We start from the raw sequence: 19,609 nt of genomic DNA, 5'->3' as shown, positions 1-19,609 counted from the left end.
TAGGAAGAAACCTAGAGAGGAACCATGCCCTGAGGGGTGGCCAGTCCTCTTCTGGCTGTGCCGGGTTGAGATTATAACAGTTTAACATTTTAAAATTATAACATTTTAACAATTTAATATTTCCTAAACAGCATCACCGTTAGGCTACTGCAGCATCTGCAGCCGCACTCTAATCGTGATATCAAAGAAATGTTTTATAAGGCGCAAAAATGAAATACATGATTTTGTATCATTTTGATTATGGAATACTCACTACGTGTGCTTCAAACTGTTTAATTGGAATTATTTGTAGCTATATCGTCTCTATCTGTGCATGAGCGTGCATCCGACTCAGTTTCCCTACCAGAAAACATGCAATACAGTAAAGTGGAAACGTGCGGATGGCTTGACCTCATTTTGCAAGTGTCGGCTCACTTGACCTCAGTGCATTACTGAGGTGTGCAACTCAATATCAGGAAGGTGTTCCTAATGTTTGGTATACTCAGTGTATATGCCATAGCAAACAATACAAAAATCCTGTAACCTTTTATTACGGGAGAATATAACAAGTACAAATATGACTCTTCATCCCCACAAGTCAATTATGTTTGAATATGTAATATGGAACAGTACATTAGCCAGCTCTTTGTCCTTAATGTACAGATTTGAGGGCCAATTCTTATTATGGAACCAACAGATAAGATTTCATTAATAATTTTGGATATCATTTTTAGAGGGATATTTTTCCAGTGACAGAAAATATTCCACTGATCTGGCATTTGATAAGGAATATAAATCACCTAATTGTCATAGACAGTATGCAATAATAACTTTTTATAGGTTCAAGGTCAAGTTTGAATGGAATATTTCGTTATCATAAACAATCACATGCTTTTCATAGTGGCCTATCTCGTGCTTCTTATCTTTTTCTCCTTATGTCATAGTAGCCTATAGTAGTAAAGTGGACATATGCAGATTACACTTACAGGCAAACATTTACATTTGACTGTAATATGTGGGTGCAAATAGTAGCCTACTATCACGTGCTTTCTCCAGTGCTGGGGAAGAGTTTCTCATTTTTCAGTCTAGAGAAACACCCACACTTCCTGCTCAAACCACAATATGCCCCTCCTTCTGAATGAAATGCTCTTCAAAGCCCGGATGATCACTGCGGCGCAGCAAAACCCAATGAAGAGGAACGGGTGAGATATCCGCTCTCTAATCGGTAATTTTGTTTTCTATGATGTAACTTTACATTTTCAATGTATAGACTATTCAACGATTCAGTAAGTGAGTTCAGCTTTGGCTGTGTAGGCTATGTAGCCTAGTAAAATGTAGCCTAAAAGGAAAATAAAATACATTACATTTTTATTAGCTATTGAAATAGTGGTTTTGGTTAATTTTTCGTAAGGGTTTTATAATGATATATTTCCACAATGAAACCAACAATTATTCTAATGCCATAAGTAAGACATTGCAAATCATCTATTCATTTTATTTTACACAATGAAACATTTCTGGCCAGTGACCGTGCTCACATTGTAGCTAAATTTTTGTCACTTGTGAGTTTCTCTTCTGGAAAAGACACTTCATGTAATGTACTGTATGTAGTAGCCTAGGCAAAGGATATTTGTAGAATAAGTATCCTTGGCTACATCTTGAGATGTAGGTGTACTTTTAATTTTACTGACTAGTTTGTAGTAGCCTATAACAGCATGGAACTATAAAGTCAGTAGGAGGAATGTGGTAAGAAACAGGCACAGAGTGAAATAGCGTGCCCTGAGTGTTGAAATAACGGTCACGTGCCCCTCCTAGACGTTCTCTTTCAGAGATGTCAAACTTGTATTTTTCCATGATCTGACTATTCCTTCGATTTCGTAATAACAATGTAATAATAGTTTGTGCTTTGTAGTTTGTAATAACATTGCAACGCACCTTTCTTAATCCAAACCTTTCTAATCAGGGTAGGCTAGTTGATTGAACAGAGAAATAGAAGCCTTCAGAAAATCACTTGAAAACAGTTGAGATAGAATAATATAATATAATATCAGTGAAGGAATTGACTATATAATTTCCTGTTCACATAGGGTATGCCTTCACACAGTCATGGGGCTGTGTTTATGCTTCTCAATTTAATCAGTGTCATATCATATTGACTCATTTACAATTATCTAAATTCTTAATTCAAGATAGAGGAAGATAGGTACTGCTCCCATTGACCTACTTGCTTTTTAGAACACAAAAACAACCTTGAGGTTGGGGGCCCCCCAGATAGCATATGAACATGTCATAAGCAATGGCAAAATGTGTAGAATTGCAGGAAATTAGCTTTAACGGTCGACTTTGGGCACAAAAAACAATCCAACTCCTTCTGAATTTTTTTACCGAAATGAGGTATGCCTTTGGTGGTTCATCGATGTGTCATTCTGGTCATGAAGGCTGTGACTGGCCTAGCTAGTTCATTAGCTAAGCTAGCCACTTGTAGCTAGCTAGTAACTCCTCCAGTATGTGTTGATGTCATTTCACATGATTTATTTTTGGACAGAGATCAGTAAGAAATGGCACTACCGTAGCAAAATATTGTATTCCTAATAAAAAAAGTAACCATTAAATTACCTGATATGGTGCATTTATCAGTTATACAGTTTAAAGCCTTTGTTTTGGGGTTTTCCCCAAAGTCAACATTTTAAAGTAACTGTCCAGTGTTTCCAGATTTATATGAAATATGATCTAGAATTAATTACAATATGAGTGAAATAGTTTTCCTTCCAAATTTTTTTTAAATAAGTATGTTAAAGGTCCTGAACAGTCATTCTGAAAGGTACTTTTTCTCTCATGGCAACTACCAGGAAGCTTGAAAAGACAGGCTGAGTGGGCGGGGAGATTATATTCATGAGTTCGCCTTGACTGACAACTCTTTGAAATGCCTATGTCAAGCAACTTGGATGCAGTGAGAGGTGTTGCAGTATCAATGATCTCAAGCAAATTTGGTGATACACAAAGCAACTCAAACAACATTGAAACTGCATCAATTATATATTTAAGCAATAAGGCCCAATGGGGTTTGGTATATGGAAAACAGAAAGGAAAATGCCGCATAGGACTGTTCACCCCCACCTGGGATATGGATGCCTGATGAAGACCTAAGGGTCGAAACGTTGTTATAAATAAAATCACCTGGGAGCATGAGCAGCAGTGTGCAGCGTTTTCCATTCTGTTTTCCATGAGTTTGTCTACAATTCGAGCACCTGCGGAAAGAACCAGGATGTGCGTATGTTCTTCAGCTTTTGTTGGTGTGTGTCGTGTCTTTGGCTATGCCGGATTAAGTGATATGACATGCTATTCTATAAAATCCTTTCTCTGTAATTAATATTACCTGATTGAGCTAATCATGTAAATGTAATTAACTAGAAAGTCGGGGCACCACAAAATAATATTTATAGAGCTGTTATCTTCCGAATAAACTCTTAAAGACCTAGTAATATTTTACATCAATAGCAGTCAATATTAATCGTCATTAATTAGTCTCATCTGAAAGTTGTAAATTATTGGTTATCTTCACGAACCCTGGCTAACAAGTTGAATCAGCAATACAAAATTGGGTTTAATTATTTATTTACTAAATACCTAACTAATCACACAGAATTACATATACACAGATTGAATCATACATGATTACAAATTATGTCATAAAGGAAAACATCCCTAGCGGACGGAACAGATATGACAGCTGGTTACACAAAAAACGGGTGTTGGGTTTGAGTGAAAGAGCGGGAAGACTGAAGAACAAAGGGAGAAGCGATGTCTCTATCGGGCCGTAGGCAGCTACTCTATCGTAAATACAGAATCGTATGCATTCTAAATTACCGGCCATTTGGAAAAGGAAAATGCAATAAATATTTACTCTGAACTGCGCTTCAATAGGTTGGTGGTAGATTGAAGGCCGTGTTGCCCAATAGAGTCCTTTGAAGAGTGTCTCTGGTGGAAACGTTGTAGTGTCGTCGTTGTGTGGTAGACGGGATACTCTGTCTGTCCTCTCCTAGCCCACGTTTACAGCGGCCGCTGCTAACTCAACGGCTAGGAGGTATCACTTCTATAGTGAATAAGAGTTCATACCATTCGCAACCAAAGCTCATGCTGAGGTTGGCTTCATTCTGTAGTTATTATTTGAACCCTTCTGACATCGGACCATCATCCTAATGTACCTGGAACAAGAGGTTACATTTTCATCAAGGACTTATATAGTGGAGGGAGAAGGGTGTGTTTCATAGTTTATAGCCCATGTCTCTTCACAGGGGTGGGCCACTGATTGAGCAGAGCCCTAACCTTATGAAAACTCAAATCTCTCATTTGGAAGCTAAAATTACATTTAATCTTTTCAACAATAATTTTATATTTAAACATTTGAATTGCATAACAATTCCATGTGAATCTGATAACTATAAAGTGTAGACTTTCCCAGATACAGTTTAGGTCAAAAATCTGCATAAAAACAATATTCACATTTTCCCACCAGAGATGTTTCCATCTACTATTTCAACTATTTTGGATTATATAGCGAATGTGCAAACACTGGTCATGGCACATGCACTCTAGCCAACAGCTGGCAGATACAGAGCAGGTATAGCCTACCAGGCCTACATGAGATTTTTATAGACAAAATAGCGAGATTATTTTTATCTGTCAAACGGCAGCCAATCATTGATCATCATGTCACCAGAATAATATCAATATTTATTAGAAAGTAGCATCAAGCTCATCACCATGCACTTTCACCACCCTGTGAAGTTCATCATAACTTATTTCATCTGTAGCATAATAAACTGCAAGTCCTAGTGGGAGGACCACACGACATGTTATTGCGTGACATCGATATGATAGTTATTATATCAATATTTGCATATAAAGGTGCATCATTTTTTGCATAATTAATTTTACCGACACAAAAAGATCCCATCTTGTCAAACGTATTTTGATTTGTCAACATTTGGAAAGTTTATGGACAAATCTGCTGTTTCCATCAGGCCTGTCGTGACATTTGTAATCCGACATGTAGGTCTACCTTACTTGCATAAAAACGTTGGATGGAAACCTGGTTTGTGTCAAGAAAATGTCTTACTTGTTTCACCCTCATCACCAAGTTAGGCATACCTATTTTCAAAATATGTCATCATCACTGTGAATCGTGAATGATAGGCCTAATTCTTCATGTTTTACCGGTGAAATGTCCAAACCTCGTCTGCATACCAATCATTAGATTTCAATCAGATTCATGGGAATATGAATTTAGATCTTCTTGAATTACTGTTTTGTGAGCGAATTAGACCAGATGTTGTTAAACTATAAACATTGTATTTTGTTTCAATCAAAGTATATATTCTGCCTCGTGGCAGGTGCGGATTTTGGCGAATCTTAAAGCTAACCATCCTAAAATCTCACAAAAAATGTGGAGTTTGTTTTTGGTAACAGTAACATTATAGGCCTATTATGTCATGCCATTATATTCAGTTCTGTTATAATATGAATGAATCATTATGTGATCTTGCGAGACATTGCTTCGGAATACATTTTCCAGAAATATTTTTACCAGCTCTGTGTAGCACTATACCCCTGGAGGGGACTGTGGATCTGTCTCTGTCCATTAGCTCGTTAGTACGTTAGTCACATGCGATATCTCAGACAGCACTGGCCCAATGTTGATGAAACTTGGGTGAATAATATGTCTTGCCATAGAGATTCACATTTACAAAATTACACTGATTGGCCCAGGGGGGAGCTGCATCATTCGTGGTGACAACATGTGTACTGTTGCCATGGTTACTTGTTGCTTGTTTGTACTCTACAAATTAATATACACATGTATTATGAATACTCAAAAACCATACAAAGTACTAAGACAAATGTCTCTTTTTGGGTATGAAGCTGACTGTTCTGATTATATAATGAAGTACTTGTATACAGTTAGCCTGGTCCCAGATCTAATTGTGCTGTTGTGTTTGGCCTGGCAAAGTTGGCAAGACAACATAGCAGATATAGGCTCAGGCTATTATATAGTCATAAGAGTGTGAGGAGTTGAAATAATGAATATGTTGCGTGCATAGGGAGGTCTCCTCGCTGCGTTACCCACAGAGTCAGGTGCTCTGCCTGTAGAGGGTGTCAGATGAGCACACACGCATACTTCAGCAGCAACAACAAATGCTGTCTTGGCAACTGTCTATGTAGGACTGTCATCCATACGTTGGCGACATAATGGAGTGTGGTGGTGGCCGACTTTGTGTCCTGACCAATGGTGTTGCCTGGGGTTGCAGTGCATTGTCTGTTATATTAGGTGCCTCTTCAAACAGGTTTTGTCACACCCGGGGACAGAGAAGCCGTTCATAATCCAGGGAACTTGTCCATTCCCCTCAGAGAGAAGCATGACATCAGAAACCTCACTGTTAGTTTTTTCCTGAGGATAATAGTTCATTGAACGTTTTTTTTCTTGCAGCTGCAGAGGGATTCGAATTCACATGGACTGTTTTGGTTAAAGATTTCTTCACTGTGTCCATTGAATCTCTTTCCAAAGACAACAACTGAGGAGAACAGTCACATGACACCTGTAGTGGTTAGTGGTTGACAACTCGTGTTGCTGTGCCCTATTCTTCACCATGCAGTCATTTTCCTGAGGAGAATAGCAGCCCAATGACAGCTGAGATTGAGGATGCCCTAGTATGAGCCGGAGGAGCAGTAGCAGCCCCAGCCTGTGGACCGTACTGCCTCAGAGTGGCCCTGCACCATGTGAACGCTACAAGCACGCCTGCTGCTCCTACGGGGACAGTGTCTTTGTGTTGGGAGGGAGGGAGAGCCACTCGCTCAGGGACTTCTGGAGGTATAATGTTGGTAAGTGACTAGTCTCTGGTGACAGGCTGTTAATATAGCTGGCCAGCATGCAAGCAATATTTTCTTCTAGGTTCATTAAAAGATTAGTAAGTGTCAGATACACTATACTTTTTCTAAGTCATAATTATTATAACTTTGTTTATATTGTGACCTGGTCTGCTACAAACTGTATATGTCAGTTATGCAGACTGTGATTCAATCATGTTATAACAGTGTTAAACAGTGATGTTGTTACACATTAGGAATGTGGGTATGGACCTAACCACTGTGTGTGTCAAATGTAGTACGCAATGAGTGGACAGAGTTGGACTGTAGCTGTGAGGCAGCACCTGAGGAGCTTCAGGAACATTCCATGGTGGCCCATCAGGTAGGGTTCTATCTATGTCATCTGTATGGTTATATCAAGGTAATATCAATGTCATTGTATCTCAGACTGCTTAGCATTGCTGCACATGGTAGGCTTCATGTAGCTCAATGTTGATTGTAAATCATTATCTTTACAGGGTGTTCTGTATGTCTTCGGTGGAATGATTGATTCTGCGTACACTATATGGAAAACCCCCCTCTGGGTGTTTGATATTGGTAAAATCCACTGTGGGCAACATACACCTCAATAACTACTGACACAATCATAATGATCCGACAACATCCAAAACACTTCTACTCCTCACAAGAAAGAAGTGTTAAAACATGTTCAAACTTGCATCTGGCATTTAAAATCTTACCTGACAACATAAAAAGTTGGTACTAGCTCACAGTTCTCATAGGGAGTGACGGCAAAGAAAAGCTGCCATTCTGCCTTTGTTTCTCTGTGAGTCCTGCACAGTTGTCAGTGTCCTTTCTCATATCTCTTGCAGTGAAAGAGCAGTGGGTGTCCTGGCAGGATAGGAACCCCCCTCAGGTATGTAATGTAAAAGTAAATGCTTCATATACCAGGGAAATTGAGTGTGATAATGTAACCATGCTCATTTTCCACAGCTTGCACTCGCACAAATGCACCACTATAAATTATTAAAAGAACAGTACATATGAATTTGTATACCCTCTCATATCAAGTACGGTTTTAACTGCAATGAATGAAAAACATAATCAATTGATTAACTAAATGTAACAACAGCATATGGCAGCTCTATAAACTGGCCCATAGCATGATTAATAGTAATAGCTGATCAAGTACGGTTCCCATGCTTTGTACTGATATTGATGACATCCCTCATGGCCGTCCATATGCTAACATGTTAACAGAATCAAGTGCCAGTCAACAGGAAGGGCCACAGTGCCGTGGTGTTTAGCTCTGCCATGTACATCTACGGAGGATACATTGACATGAGAGCCTCATCACAGGAGTTTTGGAAGTTAGAATTTGGTGAGTTAGACGTTTTCTATGGATAGATAATTTGGTTTTCGTGATTATCATTTAATAACAACGCATTGCTGTCACATTTCCAGAGAAAACACTAATGATGCCATGACTGGAATATGTTTTGAATTTACCAACACTTCACTTGTGTGCGTGTGTGTGTGTCCATCCATGTGTGTGTCAGACACTATGTTGTGGTCTCTGCTGGACTGTACCCAGACAGAGGTGGGTCCTGGTCCCAGACACAGCCACTCTGCCATGACACACCTGGACTGCATGTACCTTTTCGGGGGTCTGAGAGGCCTGAGGGAGCAGAGGGATCTGTGGAGATGGAACTCTACCAGTCATTCCTGGAGCTGTCTCAACGCCACGTGAGTGATCTCTGCTCTCTCTCTCTCTCTCTCTCTCTCTCTCTCTCTCTCTCTCTCTCTCTCTGCCTCTCTCTCTCTCTGCCTCTCTCTCGCTCTGCCTCTCTCTCGCTCTGCCTCTCTCTCTCTCTGCCTCTGGGGTTTCACTGGATACTACAGATCTGTGAAAGTCGTTTTCAAGGGTTCAGGCACTGACAACTTTCAATACCATTATGGAGGATACTTTTAGGACTGTTCCATTGGCTCCATTGTACTGGGTAAGCTAAGTCAAGCTCCGGTCAAGTATTTGAAAGAATTTGAGATCATGTATTTGACCCAGGTCTGTTTCAGGCACTGACAACCTCAACAGCCTTATGGAGGGCAATATCATGTCAATTATAATGTCTCTTTATGGGCTCAGTTATTTTGTGTGGCAATTTGTTCAGCGTTTCTACTCCCAACAGGAAATGCAAAACAGCTGAAACCAGACAATGTTATCTGGCGCCGAGCCACCAGATTAATTTGCTTAACCTGTAGCTTTAACCTCTCACAAACCTCTATCATCATTCACTATTAATTGTTATGTTTGAATAAATAATTGGGATTGTGCAGTTTATGTACACACAGCACATTAAGTAAATCAGCAATCTAAGTGATGTTATCTTTTCCAAACAAAGCAAAAAAACTAACAATAGACTAATTGTGTTGCTTGTTTAACAATGCGTTGTGTTGTTTTTCCTTCCTTCCTGTTTGTCCTGTGGATGTGTTATACAGATCAGGCCCCTCTAAGCTGGTGGGCCACTCAACTGTGGTCTACCGGGACAGCATGCTTCTGTTTGGAGGAGGAGAGAGCCAGCACACACCCAGGAGCTGTCTATGGAGGTACAGCTTCACCATTCAGACCTGAGTCACTCTTCACATTTTGAATGGAGTTTCTATCGTAAATGGTGGTGTAAGAGAAATAGCGTCCTAAATAATAGTAATAACTATAAGTCAGAAGTATGAGAAATATCTAGAGTGTGCTTGCTGAAGCAAGCTACACTGAATATATAATAATATAAGATATGCCATTTAGCAGATGCTTTTTATCCACAGGTACAGCTTCACCACCCAGACCTGGGGGAAGCTAGCCGTGCTACCCGGCTCCAACCCACCTCCCCACAGGATCTACCACTGCTGTGCTGGCCTGGGCCCTAGCTACCAGCCTTCCGTGACCACAACCACCAGCACCACCCTGATCCCCAGCACCACCATCAGAAACAGACTTGACAGCAAGATACGGCCGTTCAAGAACAAATGCTTCCCATCCTCCTCAAAGACAGAGGGCACTATAGAGCTGGAGACGTTTAGTAGCTCGGAGAAGCTATTGACTGAAGTGGAGGACTATTGTAATGGTCTAAGTGGGAATGACACTCAGCGGTTGGGGAATTGTCTGACCTTTGAGAACCAGGAGGCCTTCAGTAAGCAGTGGAGCTGTGAGAATATAGAGGAGAATGGTTCAGGTAAACCAGAGGAGAGCCATGAGAGCATAGCACAAAACCTGCCTGATTTGCTACTGGTGCTGGGGGGAAAGCCCTTAGTTAGACACACGGTCATCTCTGTGTGGCAGATGACATTGGCTGACTTCTGAGCTTTGAGAGAAGGGATGGCATTTTATAAACTACAGTGCCTTGGAGAGTATTCATCCCCCTTAGCGTATTTCCTATTTTGTTGTGTTACAACCTATAATTTAAATAGATTTTTGGCGGGATTTCATGTAATGGACATACACAAAATAGTCCAAATTGGTGAAGTGAAATGAAAAAAATTACTTAATTACTTAAATAAATAAAAATAAATAAAAAAATGGAAAAGTGGTGCATATGTATTCACCCCATTTGCTATGAAGCCCCTAAATAAGATCTGGTGCAACCAATTACCTTCAGAAGTCACATAATTAGTTAAATAAAGTACACCTGTGTGCAATCTAAGTGTCACATCATCTGTCACATGATCTCAGTATATATACACACCTGTTCTGAAAGGCCCCAGAGTCTGCAACACCACCAAGCAAGCGGCACCATGAAGACCAAGGAGCTCTCCAAACAGGTCAGAGACCTTGGCCGCCCACCAAAACTCATGGACCAGGCAAGGAGGGCATTAATTAGAGAGCCAACAAAGAGACCAAAGATAACCCTGAAGGAGCTGCAAAGCTCCACAGTGGAGATTGGAGTATCTGTACATAGGACCACTTTAAGCTGCACACTCCACAGAGTTGGGCTTTATGGAAGAGTGGCCAGAAAAAAGCCATTGCTTAAAGAAAGAAATAAGCAAACGCATTTGGTGTTCGCCAAAAGACATGTGGGAGACTCCCCAAACATATGGAAGACAGTACTCTGGTCAGATGAGACTAAAATTGAGCTTTTTGGCCATCAAGGAAAACGCTATGTCTGGCGCAAACCCAACACCTCCCAATACCCCGAGAACACCATCCCTACAGTGAAGCATGGTGGTGGCAGCATCATGCTGTGGGGATGTTTTTCATCGGCAGGGACTGGGAAACTGGTCAGAATTTAAGGAATGATGGAAGGCGCTAAATACAGGGAAGTTCTTGAGGGAAACCTGTTTCAGTCTTCAAGAGATTTGGGACTGGGACAGAGGTTCACCTTCCAGCAGGACAATGACCCCAAGCATACTGCTAAAGCAAAACTTGAGTGGTTTAAGGGGAAATGTCTTGGAATGGCCTAGTCAAAGCCCAGACCTCAATCCAATTGAGAATCTGTGGTATGACTTAACGATTGTGGTACAATAGCAGAACCCATCCAACTTGAAGGAGCTGGGACAGTTTTGCCTTGAAGAATTGGCAAAAATCCCAGTGGCTGGATGTGCCATGCTTATAGAGACATACCATAAGAGACTTGCAGCTGTAATTGCTGCAAAAGCTGGATCTACGAAGTATTGACTTTAGGGGTGGGGTGGGGGGGTGAATAGTTATGCACACTCAAGTTCAGTTTTATTGTCTTATTTCTTGTTTGTTTCACAATAAAACATATTTTACATCTTCAAAGTGGTAGGCATGTTGTGTAAATCAAATGATACAAACCCCCCAAAAATCTATTTTAATTCCAGGTTGCATGACAACAAAATAGGACAAATGCCAAGGGGGTGAATACTTTCACAAGCCACTGTATTTAAATGAAAAATGTATATATTTATATGGAAATGTATCACAAAGCGTGGGTGTGATGCAGCTGTTGATGCATAGCGTTCCCATGCTAAGGTGTTATTTAGTCCACATATCAGTCCCAAATATACTGTACATATCTTAATCTTTGTTAATTCAGCTGAATGATCGTTCAGTTTTAAGAAAACAATTCAGCAAATCTATTTAGCAGAGAATCCCAAAAATAATCATTGTACCTATATTCCCAAGTGTTATGTTTTAGATTAAGTTAAAAAAGTTAAGTTAAAAAAAGGACATTGTTGTCAATGTTAAACCAAGTGTTAAACCACATTAATTATGAAATTGTTTGTACTTAAAAATATTGCATTTTTTTATGTTTTGTGTTTGTGAAAATGGGAGAATATCCCCAATTAACACATTGGTTTTGAAATATTGTACATATTTTAGCAATTACATTTACTTTTGATACTTAAGTTTATTTAAAACCAAATACTTTTTGACTTTTACTCAAGTAATATTTTACTGGGTGACTTTTCATTTTCTATTATGGTATCTTTACTTTTACTCAAGTATGATAATTGGGTACTTTTTCCACCACTGCCGGTTTTGAATTAATCTCCCAACAATTTTCCTGTCCTGCTAAGCATTCAAAATGTAACAAGCACTTTTGGGTGTCAGGGAAAATGTAAGGAGTAAAAAGTTCATTATTTTCTTTAGGAATGTAGTGGAGGAAAAGGAAAAGTTGTCAATAAATAAATAGTAAAGTAAAGTACAGATACCCCAAAAAACTACTTAAGTAGTACTATAAGTATTTTTACTTAAATACTTTACACCACTGAAAACCGGTCACTAGGGGCAACAGTGAGAGCTATTACCATCAAATAGGGTGTTGGGGATGGCGGATGAGCTCCAGCTCCGAGGGTCAAGTTTTCAATCCCAGGGCTAGACCCTCGTTTTGTATTTTTTTAACAGGGTGGATCAGCTTTAATATAGCGGATAGATTGTAGCTTCCATCAATGTAATTGTCTGCATAATTTCCAATCTCCCATATATTTTTGGGGTATACATACATACATACACATATCCACATCTGTGACCCGATTCAGGAAACTAGGCGTATGTCGCAAGTTACAACTTCACAGGAGAGCCGTTTGAACGTTATACATTTTTTTTTACAGAAATGCCTTCTCGACCATGTGAACTTTCATGTGCCTTAATAACAAACTTGTATGCCATGTGTAAATACAAATAAAATTGTTAAACTACGAGCCTAGTTTGTTTATCCACAGAAAAAGACAGCAACCGTCCCGCTAGCCATGATTGGCTGAGATAATGAGTGGGCTGGACATGCCGAGAGATGAGTTTGGATTGGTCTGCGGTGTAGCAGCTTGTGTCTTTAAAAATGAGCTGCTCGTTATGAGTAGATAATCCTTTCTACTACAGTTTTTACATATATATAACATTAGCCATGAAGAGCTGAAAATATGTTGCTACTGCTCTCAATAACATTGCTGCCCTGAATTTATCAGGCACAATCGACAAAGGTCAGTGGGAAAAAATTGTGATGGGCTACTTTCTGGAGGATGTTCATGCCATTCTGACTCTGACTCTGAAAATGTAATAAAAGGGGTTGCAGTCTGCCATGAAGCTTTCATCCATGTATTCGGGTAAGAATCTAGCTACAGTTTCAGATATTATACATTTTTAATTTTGTCAGAAAGTTGTTTTCATTGCAAGTTTATTTTTTATTTTGAATTTTTACCCCTTTTTCTCCCCAATTTCGTGGTATCCAATTGTTGTAGTAGCTACTATCTTGTCTCATCGCTACAACTCCCGTACGGGCTCGGGAGAGACGAAGGTTGAATGTCATGCGTCCTCCGATACACAACCCAACCAGCCGCACTGCTTCTTAACACAGCGCGCATCCAACCCGGAAGCCAGCCGCACCAATGTGTCGGAGGCTACACCGTGCACCTGGCAACCTTGGCTAGCGTGCACTGCGCCCAGCCCGCCACAGGAGTCGCTGGTGCGCGATGAGACAAGGACATCCCTACCGACCAAGCCCTTTACAGCAGAAAGAAACTGCTATAGCACCTGGCATCAGCAGCACAATATTGTGTAGAGGACTGAGGGTCTTCCAAATTTTGAAAGTGTTATTTTGTAAATGTATTTTTTTTTCATGTTTTTTCTCAATTTTTTTGAGTGGGGGTGTGTTAGAATACCATTTTGGTATTTTGTACAGTATATAGTTATTCCATTCAAAATGTATAACCAATTTAACCAATTTATAACCAATTTAACCAATAACCAATTTGGCCACTTGGGTACATTTGGGCTACTTGTGTGGGACACCTGGGTGACTTCATGATAAATGTCATGTAGCACACTCATTTTGGAAGTTATCATTCTGAAACTTTGCACAAGTACTGTTGCCCTCCTATGTTTTCCACTGAAATTGTCCCCATCATCCTTTCTAAATGTTTGTTTTGTCTTGTTCATTTTAAAGATGATGATACAACAATAAAAATGAAAAAACGTATGCTAAACCAGATCTATTGTGTTATATTCTCCTACATTCAATTCACATTTACACAAACATCAGAGTGTTTTCTTTCAAATGAAATCAAGAATATGCATATCCTTGGTTCTGAGCCTGAGCTACAGGCAGTTAGATTTGGGTATGTCTTCAGGCGGAAATTTAAAAAACTAGGGGGGTAGCTGTAAGAGGCTTTAAGCTTTCTGTTAGCTAGCCAGCTGGAATTCGATGGCTGGCTTGCTAGCTAACATTAACGTGCATGTATGAAGTGTGTGTAACGTTAGGGATATTTTCTCAGAATGCCATTTCGCATTGCTAGTTATAGCATAATGTTAATAAGCTAACATTGAACCTATATTCTTAACTTTCGCTAGCTATGGCAATTGGTTTGTATTGCTAGTTAAAGCTTGCTGTTAGCTTGCCAGCTAAAGTTCAATGGCTGACTTGCTAGCAATGACAATCGGTTTCTATTGCTAGTAACGTTACACTATGGATTGGGATTTTAGCTCATTGTTTTAGCTAGCTAGCTAGCTAACGTTAACGTCACATCTATCACAGACCCCAAGTTAAAGTAGAAACTCAGAGCTACAAAATAATATATCATACACAGCATTGTTGAGGAACAATGGGAAAGTAATTCTACTTTGAAAGTTGATAAACTTGTAAACTCCCTTTTGAGATAAGGGCCTTTGAATGTTTTGGTACCTACTGGAGACAGGGTTCCCACAGCTTCTTAAACATCAAACTCAAGGACTTTCCAGGCCCAATTCCCTCAAATTCAAGGACCCAACATGGCATAGTTTGAGACACGGATCAAGGTTAATTACTGTTACAACACTGAGAATTTTTATAATGAGAGAAGCTTGAATGTGTGAACACTTCTCAATTGTACTGTGTTACAGTGATGGCAGACTACGTGGTCTCTTGCCTTCTCTAACACAGCACAGCAAAACAATATATTGTGTAAATTGAGCGATAGAGACAGAGACTTGAAGAGCTAAGTAATTCTTCGTTTATTTCATTAGCACCAGCTTAACAACACAAAACATGTCGCAGAGCAAAAACATGACCTTTTTTCATGAACATGACCATGACCAAAATAGAAGATAAATAAACAAAAACACATGACCATAAATTAAATGTTTTGCAACAATAAAAGATTAGATGAAAATGAATTGGATCAAAATATATTAAACATTTCCACAACCAATGTGTTCTGGGGTTGTTGGCTTTTTGATTAATTTACTTCTTCTTTTTTTATCACTTACTCATTGAATAGTGTTTTGCCCTTTCTCTATAGTATATCTCTGCGTTACATACGAATCTTCCTTCAAGTTCTCCACTTCAATCTGCCGATTGATGGAGAATCTACGCTCTACTAAGGCTTGCCCGTGTGACAGTAAGAGGAGTTGGCGGCAAAGTCTCCATAGATTTCTGAGCTCTTTGTCCTTTGACATGTACTCATGTAAAAATGTGTTCACGCTGTCTTGGACAGGATCAAAGTTAGCAAACTCTGAGTGTTGGGCCTGGACAATGTCATCAGTAAAATGTGAGTATTGATGAATGATGTCATCACAATCTTCTTCCTTCACCCAATGTATATTTACAAGGTAGGTCAGGGCTTTTTCAATTTTGCTGTACACAACATCTTTCCAATTGTGCCTGCAATTTCTCTTGGATCCAAGAAAGAAAGATGCGAGACCAGAGAGTACTTCAATGGAGATCTCAATACGTTTATTAACAGTTTTGAGCATACACTTCTTGCAAGCGATTTTGAAGTCCATCAATATTTTCTGTTCAATTTTCTTCCCTGCGGACAACTCTGTCACAATTCTTCGAGTAACAAAGCCCAAGTCGGCCTGTGAGGAGTCGATGTGATTGGATGACTGGCTCACCTCGACATCAAGACGTTTTTGAGGGGTCTTCGCTTCTTTCATGAGGGCTGGCTTAATGAATCTGCTCATCAAGCTCTTAAGCAGCTTGAACAAGTCTGTAGAGAGAAATGGCACCATGGGCTTATCGGTCTAGTAGCGTGTGAGGAATGGTGTCACGTCTTTGCTCGTTTACAAGATTAAATTCAGTTTTGCTGTCTTGAGAGGGTCCTTAATAGCCTCTTGAATCACCTCAAATGACTTTGTGCCTGTATTTGGACATCTCTTCTCTACAGAATTCACATTTGTTGCCATATGGGGTAAAAACTCTAAAGCTCTTTCAAGCACTGGCGCATTTTCAACCCACCATGTCTTGCAAAACTTAAATGGCAGTGGGGATCTGATGATCCAATGATGTTAAAGTAGTCCTCCCTGTCGGCTGGAGTATCCTTCAGAAGTTGGTACATAGCATGCAGTATACTATCAACTTTCCACTCTGTTTCTTCCACTCCCTTCTGAAATGCTCCATGTACTATATGGAGACCGCACCTGCCAATGTTTATAAGGTGTACATCAAAATCTAGGAGGGACTTCTCAACCTATGGAGATCTGAACCATGTTTTTCTTTGGTAGATCTTCGGTGCTCTTCTCATAGACCGCTTTAAGGTCCAACACAGTCACATGTCCCATAAAGTGATTTTCTGTTAAGGCTCTCATCAAAGAGAAGTACATAGTCCTCCTCCCCAGCAGACAGTTTTTTAGACAGTTTTTTAGTTTTTTAAGTGCTTGAAATTAGGAGCCAAGCCACGTGTGTACACAGCTGGAATTGTTGCGCAGCATGCGAAGGTCTTGGCTATTGCACTGTCTGAGAACATCGATGAGAACAGCACACCCACGAGTAAAAAAAAAGAAGAATTCTGTTTCTAGCCTGTGTGTGAACGTGTGTGTCTGTGTGTCACAGAGAGAATATGAACCATGAAAACAAACATAACATGTTCCTAAAAATAATTTAATGTTACAGGTGACAGCTTATAAACCATGCCACAGACTCCATAATATTCAGACACCACAGTATCTCAGCCCGCAATGTGTCCTCTTTGGGTACGCCAGTAATGATGTCTTGAGGAGATGGTGAATGTGGTAGCAGTTGTAGAAGATTGTCTAGGTGGTGATGTAGATGACGATTACTTTTCCACATAGTTCAATAGAGTGTGTTCAATAGAGTGTGAGCTGTAAGAAAATAAGTGTCCAAGTCTGATGAAGGACTAGCTAGCTGGCTAGCATTAGTCATTAAACGTTGTCACTAACAACTTTAGTGAACATCCTTTAACTAAATGTAAACTTTCAGCTAATGTTAGCAAACTGTCATTTATTTTAAATGTTCACTGTCCAGTGGGTGGGTCTGGCTTAAGAGGTTATTTTCCTGACACCACACTCCGGGGGACCTCACCTCCTCCCTGTAGGCCGTCTCGTCGTTGTTGGTAATCAACTGTAGTGTCGTCTGCAAACTTGATGATTGCGTTGGAGGCGTGCATGACCACGCAGTCAGTGGTGAACAGGGAGTACAGGAGAGGGCTGAGAATGCACCCTTGTGGGGCCCCAGTGTTGAGGATCAGCGAGGTGGAGATGTTGTTCTCGAGCTTGGTGACGAGTTTGGAGGGTACTATGGTGTTAAATGCTGAGCTGTAATCGATGAACAGCATTCTTACATAGGTATTCCTCTTGTCCAGATGGGTTAGGGCAGTGTGATTGCGATTGCGTCGTCTGTGGACCAATTGGGGTGGTAAGCAAATTGGAGTAGGTCAGGGTGTCAGGTAGGGTGGAGGTGATATGATCCTTGACTAGTCTCTCAAAGCATTTCATGATGACGGAAGTGAGTGCTACGGGCGATAGTCGTTTAGCTCAGTTACCTTAGCTTTCTTGGGAACAGGAACAATGGTGGCCCTCTTGAATCACGTGGGAACAGCAGACTGTGATAGGGATTGATTGAATATGTCTGTAAACACACCAGCCAGCTGGTCTGTGCATGCTCTGAGGACACGGCTGGGGATGCCGCCTGGGCCTGCAGCCTTGCGAGGGTTAACACGTTTAAATGTTTTACTCACATCGGCTGCAGTGAAGGAGAGTCCGCAGGTTTTGGTAGCGGGCCTTGTCAGTGGAACTATATTGTCCTCAAAGCAAGCAAAGAAGATGTTTAGTCTGTCTGGGAACAAGACATCCTGATCCGTGATGGGGCTAATTTTCTTTTTGTAATCTGTGATTGACTGTAGACCCTGCCACATACCTCTTGTGTCTGAGCCGTTGAATTGCGACTCTACTTTGTCTCTATACTGACGCTTAGCTTGTTTGATTGCCTTGCGGAGGGAATAGCTACACTGTTTGTATTCGGTCATGTTTCCGGTCACCTTGCCCTGGTTAAAAGCAGTGGTTCACGCTTTCAGTTTCGTGCGAATGCTGTCATCAATCCACAGTTTCTGGTTTGGGAAGGTTTTAATAGTTGCTGTGGGTACGACATCGCCGATGCACTTGCTAATAAACTCGCTCATTGAATCAGCGCATTCGTCAATGTTGTTGTTTGACGCAATGCGGAACATTTCCCAATCCACGTGATCGAAGCAATCTTGAAGAGTGGAATCCGATTGGTCGGACCAGCATTGAACAGACCTGAGCGCGGGAGCTTCCAGTTTTAGTCTCTGTTTATAGGCTGGGACTAACAAAATGGAGTCGTGGTTAGCTTTTCCAAAAGGAGGGCGGGGGAGGGCCTTATATGCGTCGTGGAAGTTAGAATAACAATGATCCAGGGTTTTACCAGCCCTGGTAGCACAATCGATATGCTGATAGAATTTAGGGAGTCTTGTTTTCAGATTAGCCTTGTTAAAATCCCCAGCTACAATGAATGCAGCCTCAGGATATGTGGTTTCCAGTTTACATATAGTCAAATAAAGTTTGTTCAGGGCCGTCGATGTGTCTGCTTGGGGGGGAATAAATGCGGCTGTGATTATAATCGAAGAGAATTCTCTTGGTAGATAATGCGGTCAACATTTGATTGTGAGGAATTCTAAGTCAGGTGAACAGAAGGACTTGAGTTCCTGTATGTTGTTATGATCACACCACGTCTTGTTAATCATAAGGCATCCGATAACGTGTCTCGAGTGAGCCATGTTTCCATGAAGCAAAGAATGTTACAGTCTCTTATGTCTCTCTGGAATGCTACCCTTGCTCGGATTTCTTCAACCTTGTTGTCAAGGCACTGGACATTGGCGAGTAGTATGTTCGGGAGCGGTGCACGATGTGCCCGTCTCCGGAGCCTAACCAGAAGACCACTTCGTCTGCCCCTTTTACAGCGACGTTGTTTTGGTTCGCCGGCTGGGATCCGATCCATTTTCCTGGGTGGTGGGCAAAACACAGGATCCGCTTCGGGAAAGTCGTATTCCTGGTCGTAATGGTGGTGAGTTGACGTTGCTCTTATATCCA

At 40.7% G+C, this 19,609-nt stretch overlaps 1 protein-coding gene across 2 annotated transcripts; it reads left to right on the top strand.

The window, feature by feature from the left end:
- Positions 1-1,131: 1,131 nt before the first annotated feature.
- On the top strand, positions 1,132-12,994 carry LOC139401111 (kelch domain containing 3-like). 2 transcript variants are annotated; one of them, XM_071145590.1, is made up of 9 exons: positions 1,132-1,204; positions 6,633-6,858; positions 7,143-7,225; positions 7,362-7,440; positions 7,716-7,759; positions 8,104-8,224; positions 8,403-8,589; positions 9,340-9,447; positions 9,661-12,994. In XM_071145590.1, exons 2-9 carry the CDS (start codon positions 6,690-6,692, stop codon positions 10,193-10,195), a joined length of 1,326 nt encoding a protein of 441 aa, XP_071001691.1. In that variant the 5' UTR covers positions 1,132-1,204; positions 6,633-6,689; the 3' UTR covers positions 10,196-12,994. The 2 variants fall into 2 exon arrangements, with proteins under 2 accessions (XP_071001691.1, XP_071001697.1); XM_071145596.1 differs by having other exon boundaries at positions 1,147-1,204; positions 6,467-6,858.
- The last annotated feature ends 6,615 nt before the right edge of the window (positions 12,995-19,609 follow it).

This window comes from Oncorhynchus clarkii, chromosome 3, assembly GCF_045791955.1.
Source record: "Oncorhynchus clarkii lewisi isolate Uvic-CL-2024 chromosome 3, UVic_Ocla_1.0, whole genome shotgun sequence".
NCBI classification, from domain to species: domain Eukaryota; kingdom Metazoa; phylum Chordata; class Actinopteri; order Salmoniformes; family Salmonidae; genus Oncorhynchus; species Oncorhynchus clarkii.
Note: the sequence above shows the minus strand (reverse complement) of the source record. Positions and strands in the feature narration are given on the sequence as shown.